Here is a 20543-nt window from a genome sequence, read left to right on the forward strand (position 1 = left end):
ATATATATATATATATATATATATTAGAGTATTTCTGTTGTAAATGTAACTAAAATAACGTCCTGCTCTTTAGTTAAATTTACTTCATTTCAACATGTGATTTTGTAATTTTGTGACAACACAAAGTACTACATACAGGGAAGAAAAATGGTTATCTAAATAAAATGAGAAAATATATAATGTCCACTTCTGTTCATCCACCTTTACTTTGATACCCCTAAATAAAATTCAGTGCAACCCAGTATCTTTAGAACCTCCAAAATGGTAAATGATGTCCGTCTGTGCTAATTCAATCACTGTGTAAATAAATGCAGCAGTTCTGTGAAAGCCTCATAGGTTTGTTAGTGAACATTAGACAACAAACAATTTGGAAACCATGGAGGAGGTTGTGGAAAAGTTTGAGCCAGATTTAGTGTTTCAAGCAGTCTCATAAGCTCTGGGCAGCTAACTGACCCACAGTTCAGTAATGTCCCATCTGAACTTCAGGGTTCCTCATTGATTCATTCTAGTTCCACTTCTTTTCCACTCTTAACACAACACTTATGCAACATAACACCGCCTTTCACTGCTTTGCGGATGTTATCCAAATGTATTTATCTATTCTAGCCACACTGCTCTTCAGCCCCTACAGATGCGCCTCACAGATGTTCAAATATGCCTAATAATCTGAACGAAAGCAAAACTGAAATCATCTTATTTGGAAAACCCAGCCTTCTAAATGACTACAGTATCACTGGTCTATGAGATTCACACTGTCATCTATAGGAGCCCATCTGACTTGATGCTTCTCTATGACAGAAAATCTCAAAGAAATAGAGGTTTGTGACTACAATGTGACATTAAAAAAAAAGAAGTTAAACAGGCATAAATACTTTAGCAAGGCAACTCCATAATAACCCAAAGCAAAGAGGAAAAAAAACAACATTTTATCAGCATCTGTGCAACAACAACAACAACAATGCTCACGAGATCTTTACAGGAACAAAAACTAACTCCAAACAACATGAACATTTAGGGGGGAAAAGCTACAAGTGGTAATAGTTTCACTTTACACATCTGTGTATTACATGAACTCAACAGTGGAAAGAGTTACGATAGCTAAGTGACAAGCTAACTTTATTAGTCAGAGCAACACTTTCACGCTCCTCTGCTGCTAAAAACGTCACCTCACATGCCAAGATCAGCATGGAGGAGGCAACTCATCTCTGAAAGTGTTTGGTGATGGTGAGGACAGTTTTTGTGTGTTAGTGAGTGGGTGTGTGTGTGTGTGTGTGAGAGAGAGAGAGAGAGAGAAACACAGAGAGAGGGAGCTCTCCTGGGTATAGCATTGCTGCTGCAGCTCTGCACCAAAGAGATAAGACCACCGCCTTCACAGAAGCCCGTTTCTTGGGAATTTGAAGGCTGCCATCAAAGTCCAGTGGTGACACAAGACGCCATCCGGGTTACGACCGGCTCAAACCGTTCCCCCCTCCAACTGTCCTGTACTTCACACTATAGTGTCACTTCAGAGCGCAAGCAGGAAACACTGACATCTGATGGGCCACGCTGCACATGTGCCACTCTCACTGTGAGTCCAACTTGCACAGCACGACCAGGCCGAGGCTGCAGGGTCCTGTGGGCCTGCGGCTGCGCTGCTTGTAATTCCCAGCCTCCTCCTCTGTTCATCTTGATAAGTGCTTATCAGGGCGTCGCAGGCCGCCGCGTCCCTGCCCAGCTGTCCACGCTTGCGGCGCAGACTTCAGCGCCGTCACTCCTCCTCATAACAGCCACGTAAGCCGATGTGCTCAGAGAAGCAGCTCGGCTCAGTCCCATTTCATCTTGACACATCGGTCCTTAGTGGGAAAGCAGACCAAATCGAGTCGGTAAATAAGGAAGACTTCTATAGAAGACACTTTGCCTATCGAGCCTACCCAGCATGCATCTCATCCTACCTGCAAGCTCTGAAAATGCTAATTTTGGACAATAATTTGAATAATCTGGACAAGCAACATCTCGATTAGGCAAGCACGCAGGCAATTAAGAAAGTTCTCATCCTCCCATGTTTAACATCTTTCAAGTGGAAATGTTTAAAAAGTACCAACTTTTTAAGTCTTTCAGGCAAAAAAGTCTAAAAGACTTAGACTGTTTTGGTTTCTTTCATTTTCCTCAGATAAAAATAAAGGAGGAAAATAAAATTGTTCTACTGTGTCGTGGTTGAAGGATGTAGCTTAACTACAGGTTCCATTTCTGCTCAAAAGTCAACATTTTCAAGTTACAAGTTAGACAAATAAACAGGAAGGTCTGAGATTTCTCACCAGCGATCATAGCTGCTGCAATAAATTATTTACCCCTCACAACGATTGTGTTCCTGCATCAGTGGTAATATGAATACCTATCAGCATTTGCTTTTGGTTCTTCAGTTTAGACTTTGGGCTCTTAAAATATTCTCTACTGCAAGTTCTAAGATGGATGAATAAACAGGAAGGCTGAGATTTCACCACGTGTTTAAGCTAGCGATAGCTGCTACAATAAATGATTATTTAGCCCTCATGCCGGTTGTATCTCTTTTATTATGTCACAGAGTCAGTACTGTAAAACCTTTGATTGATTTGTTTGTTTAGGGTTAAATACAGGAAATGCAACAGAGTCTGTTATTAGCCTGCATTGCTAACAGTTAGCTTGTGACTGAGCGCAGCAGTTTGCATTTCTTAATGTTTTCTTTCTTTTTTTAAGTGAAACAGAATAAAGTTGGATTTAATGTTATTCTTACATGAGAAGGTACCAGACTTGGGTTCTTATTCTTCATAATCTTTATTGCGCTCCTTACACATAAAACATGTGTATATCGAGGCCATATGGATTTGAATTAGCTTCCAATAGGCTTCCTGTTTGGTTGACTAAATACAAACCTCATGAGCAACACCGGCTGGCGACCCTCTGTGGGCAGCACATGCAGGACCTGTGACATAAATGCTCAAAAATCATTAACTAGCTGGACAACAGAAACCACACAGTGATAAAGTGTCAAACAGACAAAGGCAGAAAGCTGGGGAACAGTTTCAGCATTTGATGATGCGGTGTAATTTGCCTGATGACAACTGCTCAAAGTTTTTGACAATGTCTAGAAGTCTGTCCTTACAAAGCTCTGAAACAGATCCTGGATTAAGGATAGGGACTGTCCAATGATATTATGATATTTCCAGGATTGTTTTACATTGTCTCACCCAATGTAAGACAAATTAGCCACCGTCTTGCATTGGGTAACATTTTTGACCCAAATCACATATGTACAGGCTCTTTTATCAGGTTCTTTTCCATGTTACCTTGGGGTCATCAGTAACCTGTGTGCCATCCATTTTGTGCTCATTTTCCAGGTCGATTCTTATCCAAACAGGCCCTATACATAAATGCTGGTTTCCTGATCAACTAGTCTTTTAGTCTGTATATTCTCTGTGGCTTAATAGCTCTACGTCACAGTAATTACCTGTGTATTTACCTTGTAAATGGTTAAAACCAACTTTTTCTAGCAGTAAAAAGGGCACCCCTTATAACAGGGGTGCCCAAATTCAGTCCTCAAGGGCCGGCATCCTGCATGTTTTAGTTCTCTCCCTGGTGGTAGTAACAACCTTTTCAGCATGTCAATGTTCTTGTTAGGCCTTCTAGCGAGCAATCATTGGATCCAGGTGTGTTAAAACAGAGAGAGAACTTAAACATGCAGGATGCCGGCCTTCTAGGACCGACTTTGGACAAGTACAACCAGCTGTTGTACTTTTATTTTGGCGTTACGCCTCGCTTTATGTTGGCGATATTTTTACTTTGTTAGTAAAATGAATAAACATTTAGGTTCCAACTCTATTAAATCCAATCAAGGCTTCCACAAAAAAAGCAAGTACTTCACCTGAGCGTCCTGTTTAAAAGGTAAAGTCGGCCCAGTTCCAGTTTGCCAATCATCCGTTTCATAAAAAGTCTGCCAAGGTTGACCTCGCCGACCTTTGCTATTCTCCTCCGTTTATTTCTGTTGGCTTCATGGCGAGTGTTTCCTACTTGAACAATTGTTCCCAGGAATGGAAAATTCACAGAGATGGCTGAGCTAATTAAACACTTTTTCACCCCGCAGCTGCCAAGACCCCATGTTTTTATTTGCACCTGGGCTAACTGATGCAGGTTATCAGGAATCAATCCTCCATAACCGCTGTGGTTTCTTAAAAGGCTGGGAAAAAGATCAGCCTTCATCTCATTTCTGCCTAACTGTTTTTCTCCCCTGATTTCCCTGAAAACTGTAAATGAACAAAGAGAGAGGAAATTTGGGGAGCTGTTTTGACTACCAAATGACCAGGCACAGTGTCGGGCTTGTGCGCCGCCAGGCCGTGTCCAGACCATATCTCTCCTGTATGATTGCTGCTCTTTACCCGATTTGCATTACTGCGCTTCCACTCCAAGCTTTGCCGGACCACAAAGAAATTGCGTCTTTGCATTTTTCCCTCCGCTTTGTTCAAATGCCTCTCAAGCTCTTTTTCCATGTGGGCTCGCTCTTATCTGGGGCCGTATGCACATTTCATCAACAGACACTAAAAAGGACAAGAGAAGAAAAGGAGGGCCTCTCCATGGCGCATGTGCTCCCTGAAGGGCCCTGGAGATGGCCTGCTCCTCGACGCGTCTGAGTCCCACACCTAAATAAACCCCGTCTCATCCTGCGTTTCCGTCCATCACCTGGAGCGGCTTGATAACAGCCGTGGTTTGGCGCTTTTTTTTTTATTCGTGGTGGAAATCATCCGAGATACACGGCCGTTATCAATGTGACGCAAGCAGCACGCAGGGACATAAAGGAAGAGCAGAGGAACTAAGATTTAAAACGGCCTTCCAGGGCCACAAACCCACTGTCGATATTTGTATTTCGTAAATAAATGACACGGTCAAATGTGATTTTTTTCTCTCTCTCTCCATCTCTCTCTGTCATAGCTGTAAATATGTAACATCTGCCATCTTGCAGGCTCTTTCTCTGTGGACCAGAGAGGTGTGTCTTGTCAAAAAAAAAAAGTTGTCTCCAACCCCTCCCACGGACTGTCTTGCAAGCCCTAAACTTTGCTGCTGGTTGAAGAAGTTGCTCTTGTAGCCATCAGCCTGCGGCGAGACAGTCAGTCAGTCAGTCAGTCAGACAGTCGACTTGAACTGGACCTCTTTCCACTGGGTTGTAAAAATTCTGCGAGCATCCACTCTGGTAGGTGACCATTTCATCTCATGTTGGACTGATGTTCTTGAGTTGTCTCTCGTTAATTGTTTTGCTCTTTTTTATTATTATTATTATTATTATTAAAAGAAATATTTGAAAAATTCAGCCGTTTCTGATTGGCCACTTTTGGCATCACAGTTAAAGTTTATTTTGAGGCAGAAACTTTTTAATGAAACTGTAAGTATTGGCGTTTCCACTTAATTAAAGCAATATACTTTATAGATTTTTTTAAAAAAATGTTTTCCTCCATATTGGTTCTAAATCAAGTTAGGAAAAATAGCTCAAATAATTTGATCAAAACAACCAAAAAAAAAAAAAACATTTTAAGCACTTAATGCTCAGTTTAGGATGAGTTGTGTGTTTGTAACTATGAAGTTTAAATGTATTCATGTGAAACTTCTTCCTGCTTTTGACCTTGAGATGTCTTCACACTTTTGCTTTCAGATTTCTATTAATCAGATCAGATTTTTCTTTTCGACCTGCATGTTTCTGACTTTATCATCGCAGATGGACACAGTCAGGATTATAATAACAGGGCTGTATCAGATTTTCTCAGACTTTATCTCTCGCTATCAGCCACTTCTCTTCCCTCTTCTCTTTCCTGTAAAGATCCTAAGCGAGATTGACACTTGACTTTTACCATGACTGTGATATTTCTTACTTTAACCACTTTTTTATATTCTTGAAGATAAATGTTTTTGGGAAGATTTTCTGTCATTCTCTAAGGTGTTCTGTTTATGAAAAGAAGAAAAGAAAAGAACAGAACCTTTTTTTTCCTGTGTTTTTCGTTTTTCATCCCCTCGGGCATTTCTTCAGCCTACCTCCAACCGGCACACCTATTATGTTTTAAGGCCACCTAGTAACCGTTCGGTCACTGGCTGCATCACTACTTTTAAAGTGCCGGTTATTTTTAGTTGTTACTTTCAGCCACAGTCAAATGAGGATCCTAGAAAAGGAAGTTTGAAAAAGCCTGCTGTCGAGAGATCTCGTCCCTGATAACTTCAAGTTGCACTTGTTTGTTGTGTTAGCGAACGTCGGGGCTCGGTGATGACGCCTTATCTGCCTCGATCAGAGTCGCCTGCGCTGGCAGAGCGGCGTGTTGGGACGAGTGATGGATCTGTGCTTTTATTTCAGGGTGAAAGTGATCATGGAGGATTCGTCAGACCAGTCCCACTGGGCATCTCCCACCCTGCTCAGCTCCGACCCCCTCGCCGGCTTCCCCTCCGACCCGAGCCTGTTGACCACCGGGGAAGAAGGAGAGGCCTTCTTCTCAGCCCCAGACGCCGATTACGCCGGGCTGTCCTTGTTCTTCCCCAACCCGAGCCACAGCCGAGCAGCATCCAGCTACAGACACAGCTCCGGTGAGCACCAGAAATCCCTCTCCGTCCTCTGAACCAGGGGGTGTCCAAACAGTTTTCCCCACGGGCAAATACAAAAAATTATTTTGGTATAGGTGCTTGTTACTTACCCAGCAATAAATTACATAAAGTGAAGAAAACGTCTCAGACATTTGTCTTTATTAAAGAAATGCTAACATTTATCGGGAGGGACGTGAATAAGACATAAACCTGGAGTCTTCATGGATGTTCATGACAGAGGTCAAGTGTCATTTGGTAAAGAATGACACTTTAAAAATGGCAACTTTTTAATGCAAAGAAGTTGCTTTACACTTTTTTGTTCAACACAAAAACAAAATGGTTTTTGCATTGAACAATACAGGTTGCATTCCTGCATTGTTTGATATTTAGTTAATCTACTGAAGTTAATATTAACTTAATTTATATCGTTTAACATTAATTGAATTCAGTATATTAATATTTACTGAATAGGATTTAATTCAGCAAATTAATGTTTAATTTACTGGATTAAATAATAATTTAATTTAGTAAATTAATACTAAACATTCTTTCAGTAGATTAATATAATTCACTGAATTATAAGATTAATCATTATTCAGTGTATAATAATGACATTTACTGAATAATATTATTATTCAGTAAGTAGCGACACTGTTTACTGAATTACTCATAACGACATTCATTCACATTCATCAAGACTTCATGTCATGTTCATGACAGTTTAATGTCAGTCAAATAAAGTGTTGCCAAAGAAATATGTTCAGTTTACTAAATCTTTCGGGCCTGACATTTTTATTTTTTGGGTTATTAAAATATTTTAATCTATTCCTAGCAACAAAAAATAAGAAGTTCCTTTAAAAGTCTCGCTGTGTTAAGCCAAGTAAATGAGTGTTCAAGTCTGTTTTGGAGTAAACAGTCCCTTTGTGTTTTCTCTCCTATTTACCATGATATAAAAAAAAATATGGCTGATGAAAGAAAAAAAAACACTTTGGGTTAATATTTTTCCTTTGAGATGTAAATTTGTAAATGAAATCCTCATCCTAAAATACCAATCCATCTGAAAAAACAAAACAGGAGATTCAACTCAAAAGAAATTTAGTTCATTTGTTACAAGTAATCAACTTAAGTAAATATATTAAGTTTATTATGTTGTCATGTTAAATGTAAATAAAGTAAGTTTGACAAACTTAATTTGATTAATTGTAACAAATGAACAATTTTTTTTAAGCTGGAGCTCCATTCTTTTTCAGTAAAGTCTAATTCACAATTTGCTCTCACATGAACTCTTTTAACAGGCCGCTGATCTGAAACCCAGACTTGATGATTTCATTGCTGTTTCTCTGTGTGGTCTAAAGTCCGGCAGGTGTACACCTCCCCAGGCCTCCTCAGTAACCTCCAGCTCCTGGACGGGCCCCCGAGCCACCCGCTGAGCTCGCCCTACAGCCCCGCGGCCTCCACCTGGAGCGGCAGCCAACTCACCAAGACGCCGCTGCACTCACACACCCCGACCTCCCTCTACTCCCCCGGGATGGCCTCCTCCTTCACCGCCTCCAGGGATGCGTACCCTTCCCCGGGAAGAGAGGGCAGGGAGAGCCCCCGGCTCCAGGAGGCCCTCAAAGCGGAGCGTCTCAGCCCCCTGGGCGGCTCGGGAGCCAGCAGCAACTTCCTCAACCTGACCCCCGCCGCCGGGAGCATGTACACCCCCTCGTCCCACTCGCACCCCCACATGCTGAGCCCCTACAGCTCGTACATGAGCGGGCCGCAGGACTACAGCTCGCCAGCCCTATACTCGAGCGCCGGAGCCTGGATCAGCCCGTCCTACTCCCCGAAGCTCCGCAACAAGCTGAGGCCGACCACTCCAGGTGAGACTCGGCACAGAAAACTGACTACATATGTATATATTGTTTGTAAGCCTAAGTTTCTGTTAATTTTGATGATTTCTCCCTTTCACTTAATGAAAATGCGACATTTAAAGGTAAAATATTGCATCAAACCAATAAAATGAAAAAGTTTAGCACAGAATAGTGAGTTTATTGAAGTAAGTATGTTTAATACCTGCTTAGCGGTTGTCAATTTTCTCCGGGTTGCTGCCCCCCTCTTGGCCACCTCTTAGGAACACCACTGTTGGATTGGTATAAAAACTTCCTTGAGTAAAAATATCACAGCTTTATATTTATACCAAAATTTGAAACAGAATGTTAAACTCAATGAAAGACAACAATTATTTTAGATTTTTGAAGAAAATAGTTATTTCAGTTAAAACAATGTTAATTCATTATTTTTAATATGATTTTAATACACAAATTTAAACACATATATATAAATCAGGGGGGGAAGGTTTGCAACTGGAGATATTTTGTAAACAGCCTTGTCTTTTTTTTTTGTCAGTAGCACAACAAACACCTCCTTACAGCCAGCTGACTTGACATTGCACAGCAACAATTTAATTCAGTTTATTTGTGTGGTGCAAATTTCTAACAAATGTCATCTAAAAGAATTTTAAAAGACAAACAGATCTAATTCATATTCAGTTATAAAAAACATATACCTATCCAATTCAGTCATACAGAAGGATTCAAATTCACTTAAACATTTTCTAACTCGATCCTAGTTAGGATAGTAAACTTACCATTTGGTAATAAAAAAAAAAGAAGCTATTTACTTACTGACGCCAAGGTGATTGCATCAAGTTGATGGGGAAGTGTGAATGAGAGATAGGAGCCTTAATAAACTCAAATCACTCTGACACTTTCTTCGGGCTGTCAATAAAAAGACCGAAGCTGTAGGAACAGCAGGATGGAGGTTTTAGTCTCCAGGCTGTAACCTTTGCCCCGTTAGCCGCCTCGTGCAGGATTTTCTACACAATGCTAATTACAGTATAGCAAACCGATTTATACTGATAGACAAAAAGAGGTTTCAGGAAAACTCAATGAACAGAAATGTTGGAAGTCGTTTCCATTTCACGACGACTCATCAAAGCAGCTGCAGGAAGGCAACTTATCTTGACTGGAAGTTGCCAAAACTTGCAATTAAGTTTCTATCAACGCATTTATTTATTTTTTTACACACATTTTGTTCCTTTTTAACAGAGGCCCGAGAGTGTGTAAATTGCGGAGCCACCGCGACGCCCCTGTGGCGCCGGGACGGTACCGGACACTACCTGTGCAACGCCTGCGGACTGTACCACAAGATGAACGGCCAGAACCGACCTCTGATCCGGCCCAAGAAGAGACTGGTGGGACTCGCTCCTTCTCGGAGATGCTAAGCACGCCTGCTGCTGCGCAAACCTTAATTTGTCGTGTTGTGTTTTTTCTCGCGGGTGTTTCAGATCGTGAGCAAGCGCGCGGGTACCGTGTGCGCCAACTGTCACACCAGCACGACGACGCTGTGGAGGCGCAACGCCAGCGGGGAGCCTGTGTGCAACGCCTGCGGACTCTACTTCAAACTGCACAACGTGAGGCCCAGAGCCGGCCCAAGGCAGAAGCGAGTTATGCTGCTGCTTTGGGCCATTACATCAGTTTTATTATTTTTTTAATGGCAACTGTTTATTTTTATATAAGAAGATATTGTGAAGATTTTTTTTTTCAATTTTTTTGGGAAAAATTGCACACACTGAAAAAAAAAAAAAAAAAAAAACCTAAATCTTACCGAGTATTTTTGTTTAGTTTTGAGTGACTTGAGATCAGGCAAAACTAACTGACAAGTAACTTTTCTGAAAGGTGTAGAAGCTTGTTCCTTAATATGGATGAAAAATTACTTATTTTATTTGCAGAGTATTTTAATTATCACATGGAAAATTGTCTCGTTAAGTGAAATAATCTGCCAAAGGAACTCATATTTTTTTCATGAATATTAAGGAATTATTGACTTAAGCAAGCTCCTGAAATGTTACTTGTAAGCTAGTTTTGTCCTTTCTTAAGTATACTAAGATATTTGCACTAGAAACTAGACAAAAATACTTGGTAAGACTTTGTGTTTTTGCAGTGCAAAACACATAAAAAAACAAGATAAAAAACTTGTTGAATTGTTTACTGTAAGTTCACTGTTACTGTAAATTGTTGATATGTCGCATAAGCCTTTGCAATAAATTAATAATCGCGATGGACATGATCAATATCAGTAGATTATCTGATAGAATTCAATAATTTTACTGAATTCAGATCCAGAACCGCATAGCATTCTGGGGGATGTAGGCAGAGGAAAGGCTGTAGCCACTCAATCTCTCATGGCTAGCTAAGCCAGCTATGAGAGCCATAGCTAGTTGAGCCACTCAACCAGCTATGAGTGGCTCTCTCCTTGGTTACCTAGCAACAACCTGTTGAGTAACTTGTGCAGCAGCAATTTTTAAAATAAAAATTTCTGCTAAAGTCACATATTTCAGATATTTAAAACAAAAAACGAATCAATAAATATCAATATCGGCTCATATGGAATGCTAATATTGTGATACGTTTTTCAGCAATATTGTCCAACCTTACTGCCACACTTTATCACTCTCCATTTCAAAATTCAAATTAAATCAGTTAATTAAGGCAATAACTTTAATAACACGAGCATGACGTAAGTTAATTACAAATGACGCTAAAGATAGGTCACACACATAGTGTAGCGTAGGAATGATGAAGCATCTGGTGTTGAGATGTTGGCACGAGGGGCCTCCAAATAAAAATCTTTTTAGGGCCCCAGAAAGACTCGAGCCGGCCCTGTTGAGGCCCCACATGATGTCAAAGCAACATTTCCAACCCAACGCAGAATCCTGGTGGGGGACATTTGTGTCATAACTCCTCTCGTCTACTCCCCAGGTCAACCGACCGCTCACCATGAAGAAGGAAGGCATCCAGACCCGGAACCGGAAAGTCTCCAACAAGAACAAGAAGAGCAAGAAGGCCTCCATGTTGGAGCCGTACTCAGACGTGGTCCAGCCCCCTCCCCTGGACGACAACGGCGGGCCCTTTTCCCTCAGCCCTGGGACTCTGCTGACCTACAGCCACACGCCGCACCTCCTCCCCACCCCGACCCCGCTGCACCCCTCCGCTGGCCTGCCCTACGCGCACCACCTCAACTCTGGCATGGTGCCCACTCTGGTGTGACCCTGCAGAAGATGCAGCGCGCGCTTTCTCCTTCGTCTAGCGTAAGATTAGTACATAAATGATGATTTGTTTTTATTATTTTTTCCACTATTTTTTTTTTATTGCATTTGTTGTCATATTTTGGCGTGCAACGCCAGATAAAAATCACTCAACGGAGGTTGCTGCACATGTAAACACACTGATGACAGTTTTGCTCCTTTTGTAAATACAAAACAAGCGTCTGCTTTGGGTTAGATAATGTGAAGTTACTCAGGAGTTTTAATGTTCACTGCTCTCTGTTATGTATTTGCATACATGATCTAACCGCACCAAAGCTGCAGAGAGAAGAATAAAATGTTTGACTTTATAAGCTTGACTGGCAAGTGGTTTTGTTTTAGGTCATTTGAATCTGCAGCAGCTCTGTGGCCTGACCAAAGTGTTGCCTCCTGTGTGCAGGTATTGTCCTCCTCCACGCAGACATAGTGGTGCCTTTGTGAGGCCACTGATGCACTTTGAAAGTGTAATTGTACAAAGTCGCTATGCAAATACTCTCTGCCCCACACCCACCTTTTCCGCAGAAGTGACAAACACTCAACTAAAGTGCAACACTTACACCTGGTTTGATGCTTCTGCCAATTTTTGCCCGTTGAGGAACAACTGGGCGTCTGTCTTACTGACACGCATTGAATGCCATGTTTTTATGTTCAGTAACGTGTCCATTTTTATTTGCCCTGCTAGTATCCAAAGATCAGACACTTTGGTAATAAGAGGTAATATTATTGTATGAAGCTGAAAGTGCTGAGTAATGAAAGCATTTTATTGAAATAACCAGGATATTCTTGAGTCACGCTGTGTCAGTGTTCCAGTCCAGGGATTTTCTACTTCTTTCTTTCTCATTCTGATTTTCACACATTTAGCAAGTAAGCAAATATCAGCACATTCTTGCTGTGTAGACCAAATTAACACATCTGTCTTCAGCTGTTTGTTGTTTTCTGACTTCTGGGGGGGAAAAAACCTTCAAATTCCCCGAAGAAAGGCCTTAAAGACGTGGTAACCCAGGGACCCAATTTTTTGGAGGGTGGCCCAAGACTTTTTTTTCCCTCTCTTTTTTTTTTCAGTGAATACATGTTTTTCATTGTACTTTATACAAAATGTATTGGACCATATCAATTAAATTGCATTAAAATGTTGGGAATTTTATGAAAATAAACAATACTCAAGTATTTGAAAATTGAGAAGCTATAGTCATTCTTTAAGAACAACATGTATCAAGTCATGTATAGGACTACCTTGTATTATAATTTGAAATAATAGGAGATTTTTTGTCAAGTAGATGAGGCACCAAAACTGGCTCCAGCCCAGAGGGCCTCGTCCTTGTAAATCCGACCCTGGATGTGACCTTTTGAACTTCACAGCAAACATTTTTCAGGATTGTTTTGATAACTAATGTTAAGTAATTTTTGCTCCCCCAGGGACTCTGACACCTGACACTCTAAATGTGATGTTTTCCAGATCAACCTGACTACTCCCCCTTGAACAACTTTATACATTTTTATACAGCCACAAACCTGAACCTATTAATTTTTTTTTTTACTTGTGATAGGCTAAAATAAAGGGATGTATAATTGTGAAGGAGAAAGGAAAGTAAGTTGCATGTTTTCTTTCCTCTTTATCACAAATAAAATCCAAAACGTGAGTGTTGTAGAATAAATTTTATGCAGACTTCAGTCAGACTGGATGATGTGGAGTTGCTTTTCTTTCCATGGAACAGAAGGTTTTGTCAAAGTGAATGATGGTTTTGAGTCCTGACCCATCAGCTGTCTACTAGAATGTTGCTCTGACAAAGTTTTAATTTGGGCCTGTGTCACTTATTCAAATGCGTTGGATGCACCCAAAGCATCTATAGGTTTCAACAAGTTAATTTCAAGACTTTTTAATGCAACCTTGAATCAAATTTAAGACCTAAAAACTATAGAGGATGGCTAGAGGATCCTGCTGTTTTATAATCAGACAGCAAAAACTGAAATCGCTGGGCTATTGGTAGCAGCTTTGTGTTTCTGACTCTTTATAGACATAAACCCCACAGTGTCAAACATAACAGTTTTTTTTAACGAAAAACAAAAGTTGGCAACAAAAGTTATGAAACTAAACGTTTTCCAGACAATTTACGATGAATATGTACTTAGACAAAAAAGCTACCTAGATAGACTTTTTTCATCCTAGTTTTATTAGCGACAAGTTAGCGGTAGTTTCAACCATATATGCATATTTATGTCTATGGCTTAAACCACCTCAGTAATATGATTAAGGTGTCCGCAGGTATCTGAAACTTTTGCCTGACAGAAAAGACACACAAGAAAAAAGAATACATCTCAGGTCTGCAGTGATAAAATTTAGGATCTGTGATTAATGTTTTTAAGGCCAACTCTTTTTTTTTGGTCACGAATTCAAGACATTTTAAGGTCTTAATTTTAGAAACATAAATTAGAAACTTTTCAAGGATGCATTGACACCCTGTGCATCCCTGTCCTCTTAAAATGTTAATTACATACAGAATGCATGTTAACTAATAAGTGCAGTCTTATTTTCTTTTTACGTCCCAAAGACATACAATTTTATTAAAATGATTTATTTATTTATTTTTTTACAAGAAAAAACCCATGGCTACACTGTGATTGTTTCTATAGAGGAATTCTGCTCAATAAAGCAGATAAAGCTGTTTCATGTTGATCACACTTGTGGTCATGTCTCAGAAGATTAGATTAGAGTATTGAGGCAAAGTTTCTGGCTGACATTTGTGGCAGTGAAAACAAAAACAAAAATGGTTTCACATCGCCATGAAAACATCCCGCAACCTTCGAATACATGGAATTTAACAACGCCTTTTAAAGAGGCTAGTAATAAACACAGCACTGAGGCAAGCACATGTGATGTATGTTTTTTTTCTTTTATATGCTGAGCAGCAGGGCTGGGGTTGCTCAGTAAGGACTGCAAGATGACTGATAAGTTATCACTGAGGCCACAGACCCCAGAGCATCCACCTGCTGCCGGCTCCGCCACTCTCATCCTCCCTGTCAGTTAGTCAGCCAGGGCCTCTCTGGGTTGCTTTATATGTGACAAACACAAACACACACATCGCGGTAATTGTCCGTGAAAAAAGGCTATGGCTATCAAAAAGTTTGGTGGGGGTTTTTCTTTTTTTTTTCTTTATAACCGATCAAAATCTGGTGTGATTGGATTCTGTCAGCTCTCATAATCTGTGTGGCTGAACGTTTGCTTCATGCCTCACTGCAGGCGTCAAGGAGAAATAATACTTTCATTTATGCATTTGGTTTCATCTTGTTGAACACAGATCAGTGAACATCTGGCAACACCATCCACCCATACACCCCCACACATGATTGCGTGGCAATCTTTATGGGGACTTTCCATTGACTTCCATTAATTTCTACAGACTAAACCTTACCTTACCCTTACCATATTCCTAACCCTTACCCTAAACAAAACTCAATTCACACCTTAGTCCTAAATCTGACCCCTGACCCAAAAGCAGCGTTTTCCCTTGGGGACCAGGCTTCGGTTCCCACAAGGAGCAGTGGGTCCCCACAACGTAGTATGTGTCAGAACGGTCCCCACAAGGTATTACAAACAAACACACACACGCACACACACACACACACACACACAGACCACACTCTTCGCCAAGAAAGTTGTAATAACTTTTTTTTTGTTTGTTGTTTCAGAGCTGGCAAATGCCAGTCAACCGTTACAAACCTTCATTCTCCGTGGAGACAGGAATCATGTTGCATAAAGTTAGATAACCTTGTCAGTCTCGTGATTATTTTTATGTTATTTCCTCTAAAACCACCCTGAGGCATAGACACCTGGAAGGACTACCTTACAGGAAATATACTACACAGTTAATAATGATAATGATAAAAAAGAAAAAAATATACTAATAAAAATCACAAGGAAACAACTGAAAGGGGGGGGGGGGAGGGAAGGGGACGAGATGTGAAGAAAAAGTCACATCCATAATTTATATCCTTTCCTCAACTGTCTCTATCTGCTGTTTATCTGCAGCAGCTGTCGGCCCTGCTCTGGGGAAATGGCAGCAAATGACAGGGATAGATTAGCAACCACAGGCCCGCTCCAGTTCACTCACAGAACCATCCGTTAGTGGCGAAAAGCTTCTCTCTCCTGCTGCTGCTGTATACGACGCTTTAATTTCCAGAGCAGACTGGGAGGACCTGCAGAGATGTCTTTATTCTGGCTGTGACTATTCGGTTAAAAGTTGTGTTTTCTATAAAACTTCAATTGATAGCCAAATATGCTGTCAGTGACTCTAAGTTGGCTTTTTGTAGGTGTGAATTAATTTTAATAAATTCCGACAGAATACGATGTAAAACAAAAGTTGGTTCATCTATGGTGAAAAATTGCATTTCGATAAACACCAGCGGGATAGCGTATAAAGAATGTGGCGCTCAGACCGCGTGGTGCGCTGGCGCCCTCTGGCGGCTCATGTGCAACACTACTCCCGACAACTGAAGCTCAACGGACCACAAAGTCAAAGCAGGCGCTTTGTAAAAGTATTCAAACCACTAATTTCTTTCACAACTTGTATTCAAAGTATCTTATTTGGTGTTTATCCAACACAAACAAGCACACGAAAAGAAAATGGAAGAAAAAAAATCTTGATTTTTAAAATTTACAAATACAAATCTGGAAAGTATGGCATGCATTCCCTCTGCTGCATCCAAACATTCAGAGTTAAAAACACCTCAACTGTAGCTCAAATAGTCACTTTTAAACTTGTCATATTTATATTTACTGTGTGTTTATGTCAAATTAACAGAAAGCTGACTTATCTCACTGTAACCAAATCTACACAATGACATATACAGGTCCTTCTCAAAAAATTAGCATATTGTGATAAAGTTCATTATTTTCCATAATGTAATGATAAAAATTAAACTGTCATATTTTAGATTCATTGCGCACCAACTGAAATATTTCAGGTCTTTTATTGTTTTAATACTGGTGATTTTGGCATACAGCTCATGAAAACTCAAAATCCCTGTCTCAAAAAATTTGCATATTTCATCAGACCAATAAAAGAAAAGTGTTTTAATACCAAAAAAAGTCAACTTTCAAATAATTATGTTTAAGTTATGCACTCAATACTTGGTCAGGAATCCTGAATCAGAAATGACTGCTTCAATGTGGCATGGCACTGCTGAGGTGTCATGGAGGCCCAGGATGCTTCGATAGCAGCCTTAAGCTCATTCAGAGTGTTGGGTCTTGCGTCTCTCAACTTTCTCTTCACAATATCCCACAGATTCTCTATGGGGTTCAGGTCAGGAGAGTTGGCAGGCCAATTGAGCACAGAAATACCATGGTCAGTGGTTTTGGCACTGTGAGCAGGTGCCAGGTTGTGCTGAAAAATGAAATCTTCATCTCCATAAAGCTTTTCAGCAGATGGAAGCATGAAGTGCTCCAACATCTCCTGATAGCTGCTGTATTGATCCTGCCCTTGATAAAACACAGTGGACCAACACCAGCAGCTGACATGGCTCCCCAGACCATCACTGACTGAGGTTACTTGACACTGGACTTCTGGCATTTTGGCATTTCCTTCTCCCCAGTCTTCCTCCAGACTCTGGTACCTTGATTTCCGAATGACATGCAAAATTTTCTTTAATCAGAAAAAAGTACTTTGGACCACTGAGCAACAGTCCAATGCTGCTTCTCTGTAGCCCAGGTCAGGCGCTTCTGCCACTGTTTCTGGTTCAAAAGTGGCTTGACCTTTGACCTGGGGAATGCGGCACCTGTAGCCCATTTCCTGCACACACCTGTGTACGTACGGTGGCTCTGGATGTTTCTACTCCAGACTCAGTCCACTGCTTCCCCCAAGGTCTGGAACCGGTTCTTCTCCACAATCTTCCTCAGGGTCCGGTCACCTCTTCTCATTGTGCAGTGTTTTCTGCCACACTTTTTCCTTCCCACAGACTTCCCACTGAGGTGCCTTGATACAGCACTTTGGGAACAGCCTATTCGTTCAGAAATTTCTTTCTGTGTCTTACCCTCTTGCTTGAGGATGTCAGTGATGGCCTTCTGGACAGCAGTCAGGTCACCAGTCTGACCCATGATTGCGGTTTTGAGTAATGAACCAGGCTGGGAGTTTTTAAAAGCCTCAGGAATCTTTTGCAGGTGTTTAGAGTTACTTTGTTGATTCAGATGAATTGTTTGTTCAGAGAACCTTTTCATGATATGCAAATTTTTTGAGACAGGGATTTTGGGTTTTCATGAGCTGTATGCCAAAATCATCAGTATTAAAACAATAAAAGACCTGAAATATTTCAGTTGGTGTGCAATTAATCTAAAATATATGACAGTTTAATTTTTATCATTACATTATGGAAAATAATGAACTTTATCACAATATGCACATTTTTGAGGACCTGTATAAAGACAGATATAAAGCAAGCAACATGTTGCTTAAAGGTTATGAGTAAGTTTTCTGACCACATAACTTACTCTTTCCAGATATAAAGCTGTGCAGGGTTGAAATAATTAATTGGATTACTAGATTAATGAAATAATCAACTAATTTAGTTATCAATTATTCATTAGCTGGAGCATAGACTAAAAAACGGGGCGCTTGCTGAAAAAACTCAACATATTCAGAGCAGTGATTATACCTAAACATATACACATTATACTTTTCATATAAAAGATGTTTGTAAATATGTTTTAGCCAAAATTCAAGTTTTAGTTTCAACTGGTTCTGATTCACCAAAGGAATGCTATGTAATTGCATTTAAGGCAATGAAATGTTTATTTTCTTTTTTTTTAAATAATTATTTGCATCTTTTGTTGCATTTCTAATTTTGTATAAAAGGTCATAAGTGCTTCACTGAAAAATCTGTAGAATATGCCATTTTTGATTAATCGTCAGAACAATCAATGGATTAATTGCAATCTAAAGTAATTGTCAATTGCACCCCTGACACAGGGTGTTTAACATATTGTGCTTCAGGAAATCTCACCAACAAACACACACACACACACACACAAAAACAACACCACAAGAAAAACATAAATATATTTATTTTTGAAGCATGCCTAAAACTCCAGTACAGGCAACAAACAGACTCCAATGTTACACAGTGGGGTGGAGGGAATATAAACTGTCAGCTGTCAGTTTGAGAGACATGAGAGTTGGTCCTTGGATAACGCACAGAAGGCAAAACGAAAGAAAAAAAAAGAGCAAATTCACCAAACCAGCTGCATGTTTCTCAGTCTTATTTATAGCTTATGTTCATTTAAAGCACTTCAAGTCTGAACATTAAGACCCTTAACTAAAAATGCACTGCTGCATGTTAAAAGAAACCAGAAGAGCAGAGTGAGAAGTATGACAGCTCACCAAAGCTACATTGGTCGTAGATACTTCTACCATTTGCTTGACTGCAGCCTAACATTCAGTGCACAAGCAGACCGGGCTTTATGTTTTTTTTTTCTTTAATGTAAACAATAACTACTTTATTTTAACTTGCGTTGGCATAGCATTACACATGGTGTGCCATGATGACAGACATGCAGAGCGCTCATCGTTTCTTAGCGACGAACATGACGAGCAGAGCTCCGGTCAGCAGAGCCACACCGACTAGCAGCCATTTGTTCAAGGTCTCCCGAAACCTCCGGCCCTCTGCAGCGGCATCCTGGCCGTACAGGTTAGCGAAGCGGTCCTACGAAACACACACACAGCAGACAGAGAGTTAGAACGTGTTGGTTTTTACTTTGGTAGAGAGTACAGCGCTGAGAAAGAGCTTTCTCAGCTTTTTTTTTTTTGGCCATCCTTACAGAGCCTATAAAAGGTTCCTATGCCCTTTTGTCAGTTAAAGAAGTTAAATTCTATTTAAAAATCCCATAGGGAAGTTAAAGGTTGTTGTAACTTGTTGTAGATTATGGGCTGTAAGGATTTTCGGTAGCAGTCTGTATTGCTGTGGTCCTGTCAAAGCTTCAGGGTTGTTCATAATTTTCTTAATTTGCTCTTTTATTGCTTTTAAAAATCAATGATGATCAACAAAATTTGGCTTTTATTTTCCTAAATACCAGGTTGGTTTGGATGAGTTAGCTAAAACAAGAGTGATTTTTTTTTTTGTATTAACTCAGGATATATTTGATATAGTTGTTTTTCTTAATGATCTGAAATGTTTAAGTGAGACAAAAATGAAAACAAAAACCTTGTATCTGAAGGGGAGCAAATACAAATTTTTCTGTATATTGATAATTCAATAAATTAAAATACAAGATCCTCATTTGTCACATTAAGGGGACAGTATCGTGTTTTCCAGGCAAATAGTGTCATTTTATAGCATAATCAAGTAACTGTAACCTTCAGTTGTTATCAAAATGCTACCAGTGACGTGCGGTCAGGGGAGGCAGGTGAGGCAGAGCCTCACCTGTCATCATGAAAAAATAATATATAATAATAAAATCATTTATATTGCTATTTTCACCCTGTGGTTTGTACTATTTTTTACTTGGCTTAACCAATTCTGATTATTTTTTTTTTTCAAAATCGCTGGATTTTCGCATTTTCCCATTCAAATGCTCAGAAGCGAAGCCGGTGAGGCAGCAGCGAGCTGAGCCTCACCTGGGATTACGCTAACTGCGCTGTCTGCCATTCTATGGGGGCATGTTCGTCCTGTCTGTACGCCGGCAATAAAATGGCTAAAAACATTTCATATATGATATGGACTGATTTTCCATAATTTAGCTTATGTATATAATGTACAGTGTTTGTTTTTTTTGTCACCAACTGTGTGTATCGTGTTTTGTGTGTGGAGGAGCGATAAGAAACGGCAGAGAACAGACTTGAGGTGAGGCAGGCAGTTCTCTTGC

At 40.2% G+C, this 20543-nt stretch overlaps 2 protein-coding genes and 1 long non-coding RNA gene across 4 annotated transcripts in view; 1 reads left to right on the forward strand and 2 right to left on the reverse strand.

Annotated features, from left to right (window-relative positions):
* The window catches only part of gata1a (GATA binding protein 1a), a 16809-nt gene extending 4806 nt beyond the window's left edge, over positions 1 to 12003 (forward strand). Inside the window, exons 1-7 of one of the 2 annotated variants that reach the window (XM_015060727.1) lie at positions 3761 to 3897; positions 4970 to 5197; positions 6344 to 6570; positions 7923 to 8429; positions 9657 to 9802; positions 9896 to 10021; positions 11370 to 12003. In XM_015060727.1, the coding sequence (XP_014916213.1) occupies positions 6357 to 6570; positions 7923 to 8429; positions 9657 to 9802; positions 9896 to 10021; positions 11370 to 11657 (1281 nt within the window). In that variant the 5' untranslated portion in view covers positions 3761 to 3897; positions 4970 to 5197; positions 6344 to 6356 and the 3' untranslated portion in view covers positions 11658 to 12003. Of the gene's footprint in view, positions 1 to 3760; positions 3898 to 4969; positions 5198 to 6343; positions 6571 to 7922; positions 8430 to 9656; positions 9803 to 9895; positions 10022 to 11369 lie in introns of those variants that run through there. The other variant, XM_015060726.1, reaches the window with a different exon arrangement.
* Positions 908 to 8800, reverse strand: LOC106964936 (uncharacterized). Its single transcript, XR_001428527.1, has 2 exons — positions 8623 to 8800; positions 908 to 1832 (listed from the first exon to the last, which is right to left on the reverse strand). It is a non-coding gene; the product is annotated as an uncharacterized LOC106964936 (long non-coding RNA).
* A 6725-nt stretch (positions 12004 to 18728) lies between the features above and the next one.
* LOC106964932 (bcl-2-like protein 1) overlaps positions 18729 to 20543 on the reverse strand; it is a 9175-nt gene continuing 7360 nt past the window's right edge. The window contains exon 3 of the mRNA XM_015060724.1: positions 18729 to 19384. Coding sequence (XP_014916210.1) covers positions 19244 to 19384 — 141 coding nt within the window. The 3' untranslated portion in view covers positions 18729 to 19243. The remainder of the gene's footprint in view (positions 19385 to 20543) is intronic.

Source organism: Poecilia latipinna, unplaced genomic scaffold (assembly GCF_001443285.1).
Source record: "Poecilia latipinna isolate Pla-1442-1.1 unplaced genomic scaffold, P_latipinna-1.0 Scaffold1737, whole genome shotgun sequence".
In the NCBI taxonomy this organism is placed as follows: Eukaryota; Metazoa; Chordata; class Actinopteri; order Cyprinodontiformes; family Poeciliidae; genus Poecilia; species Poecilia latipinna.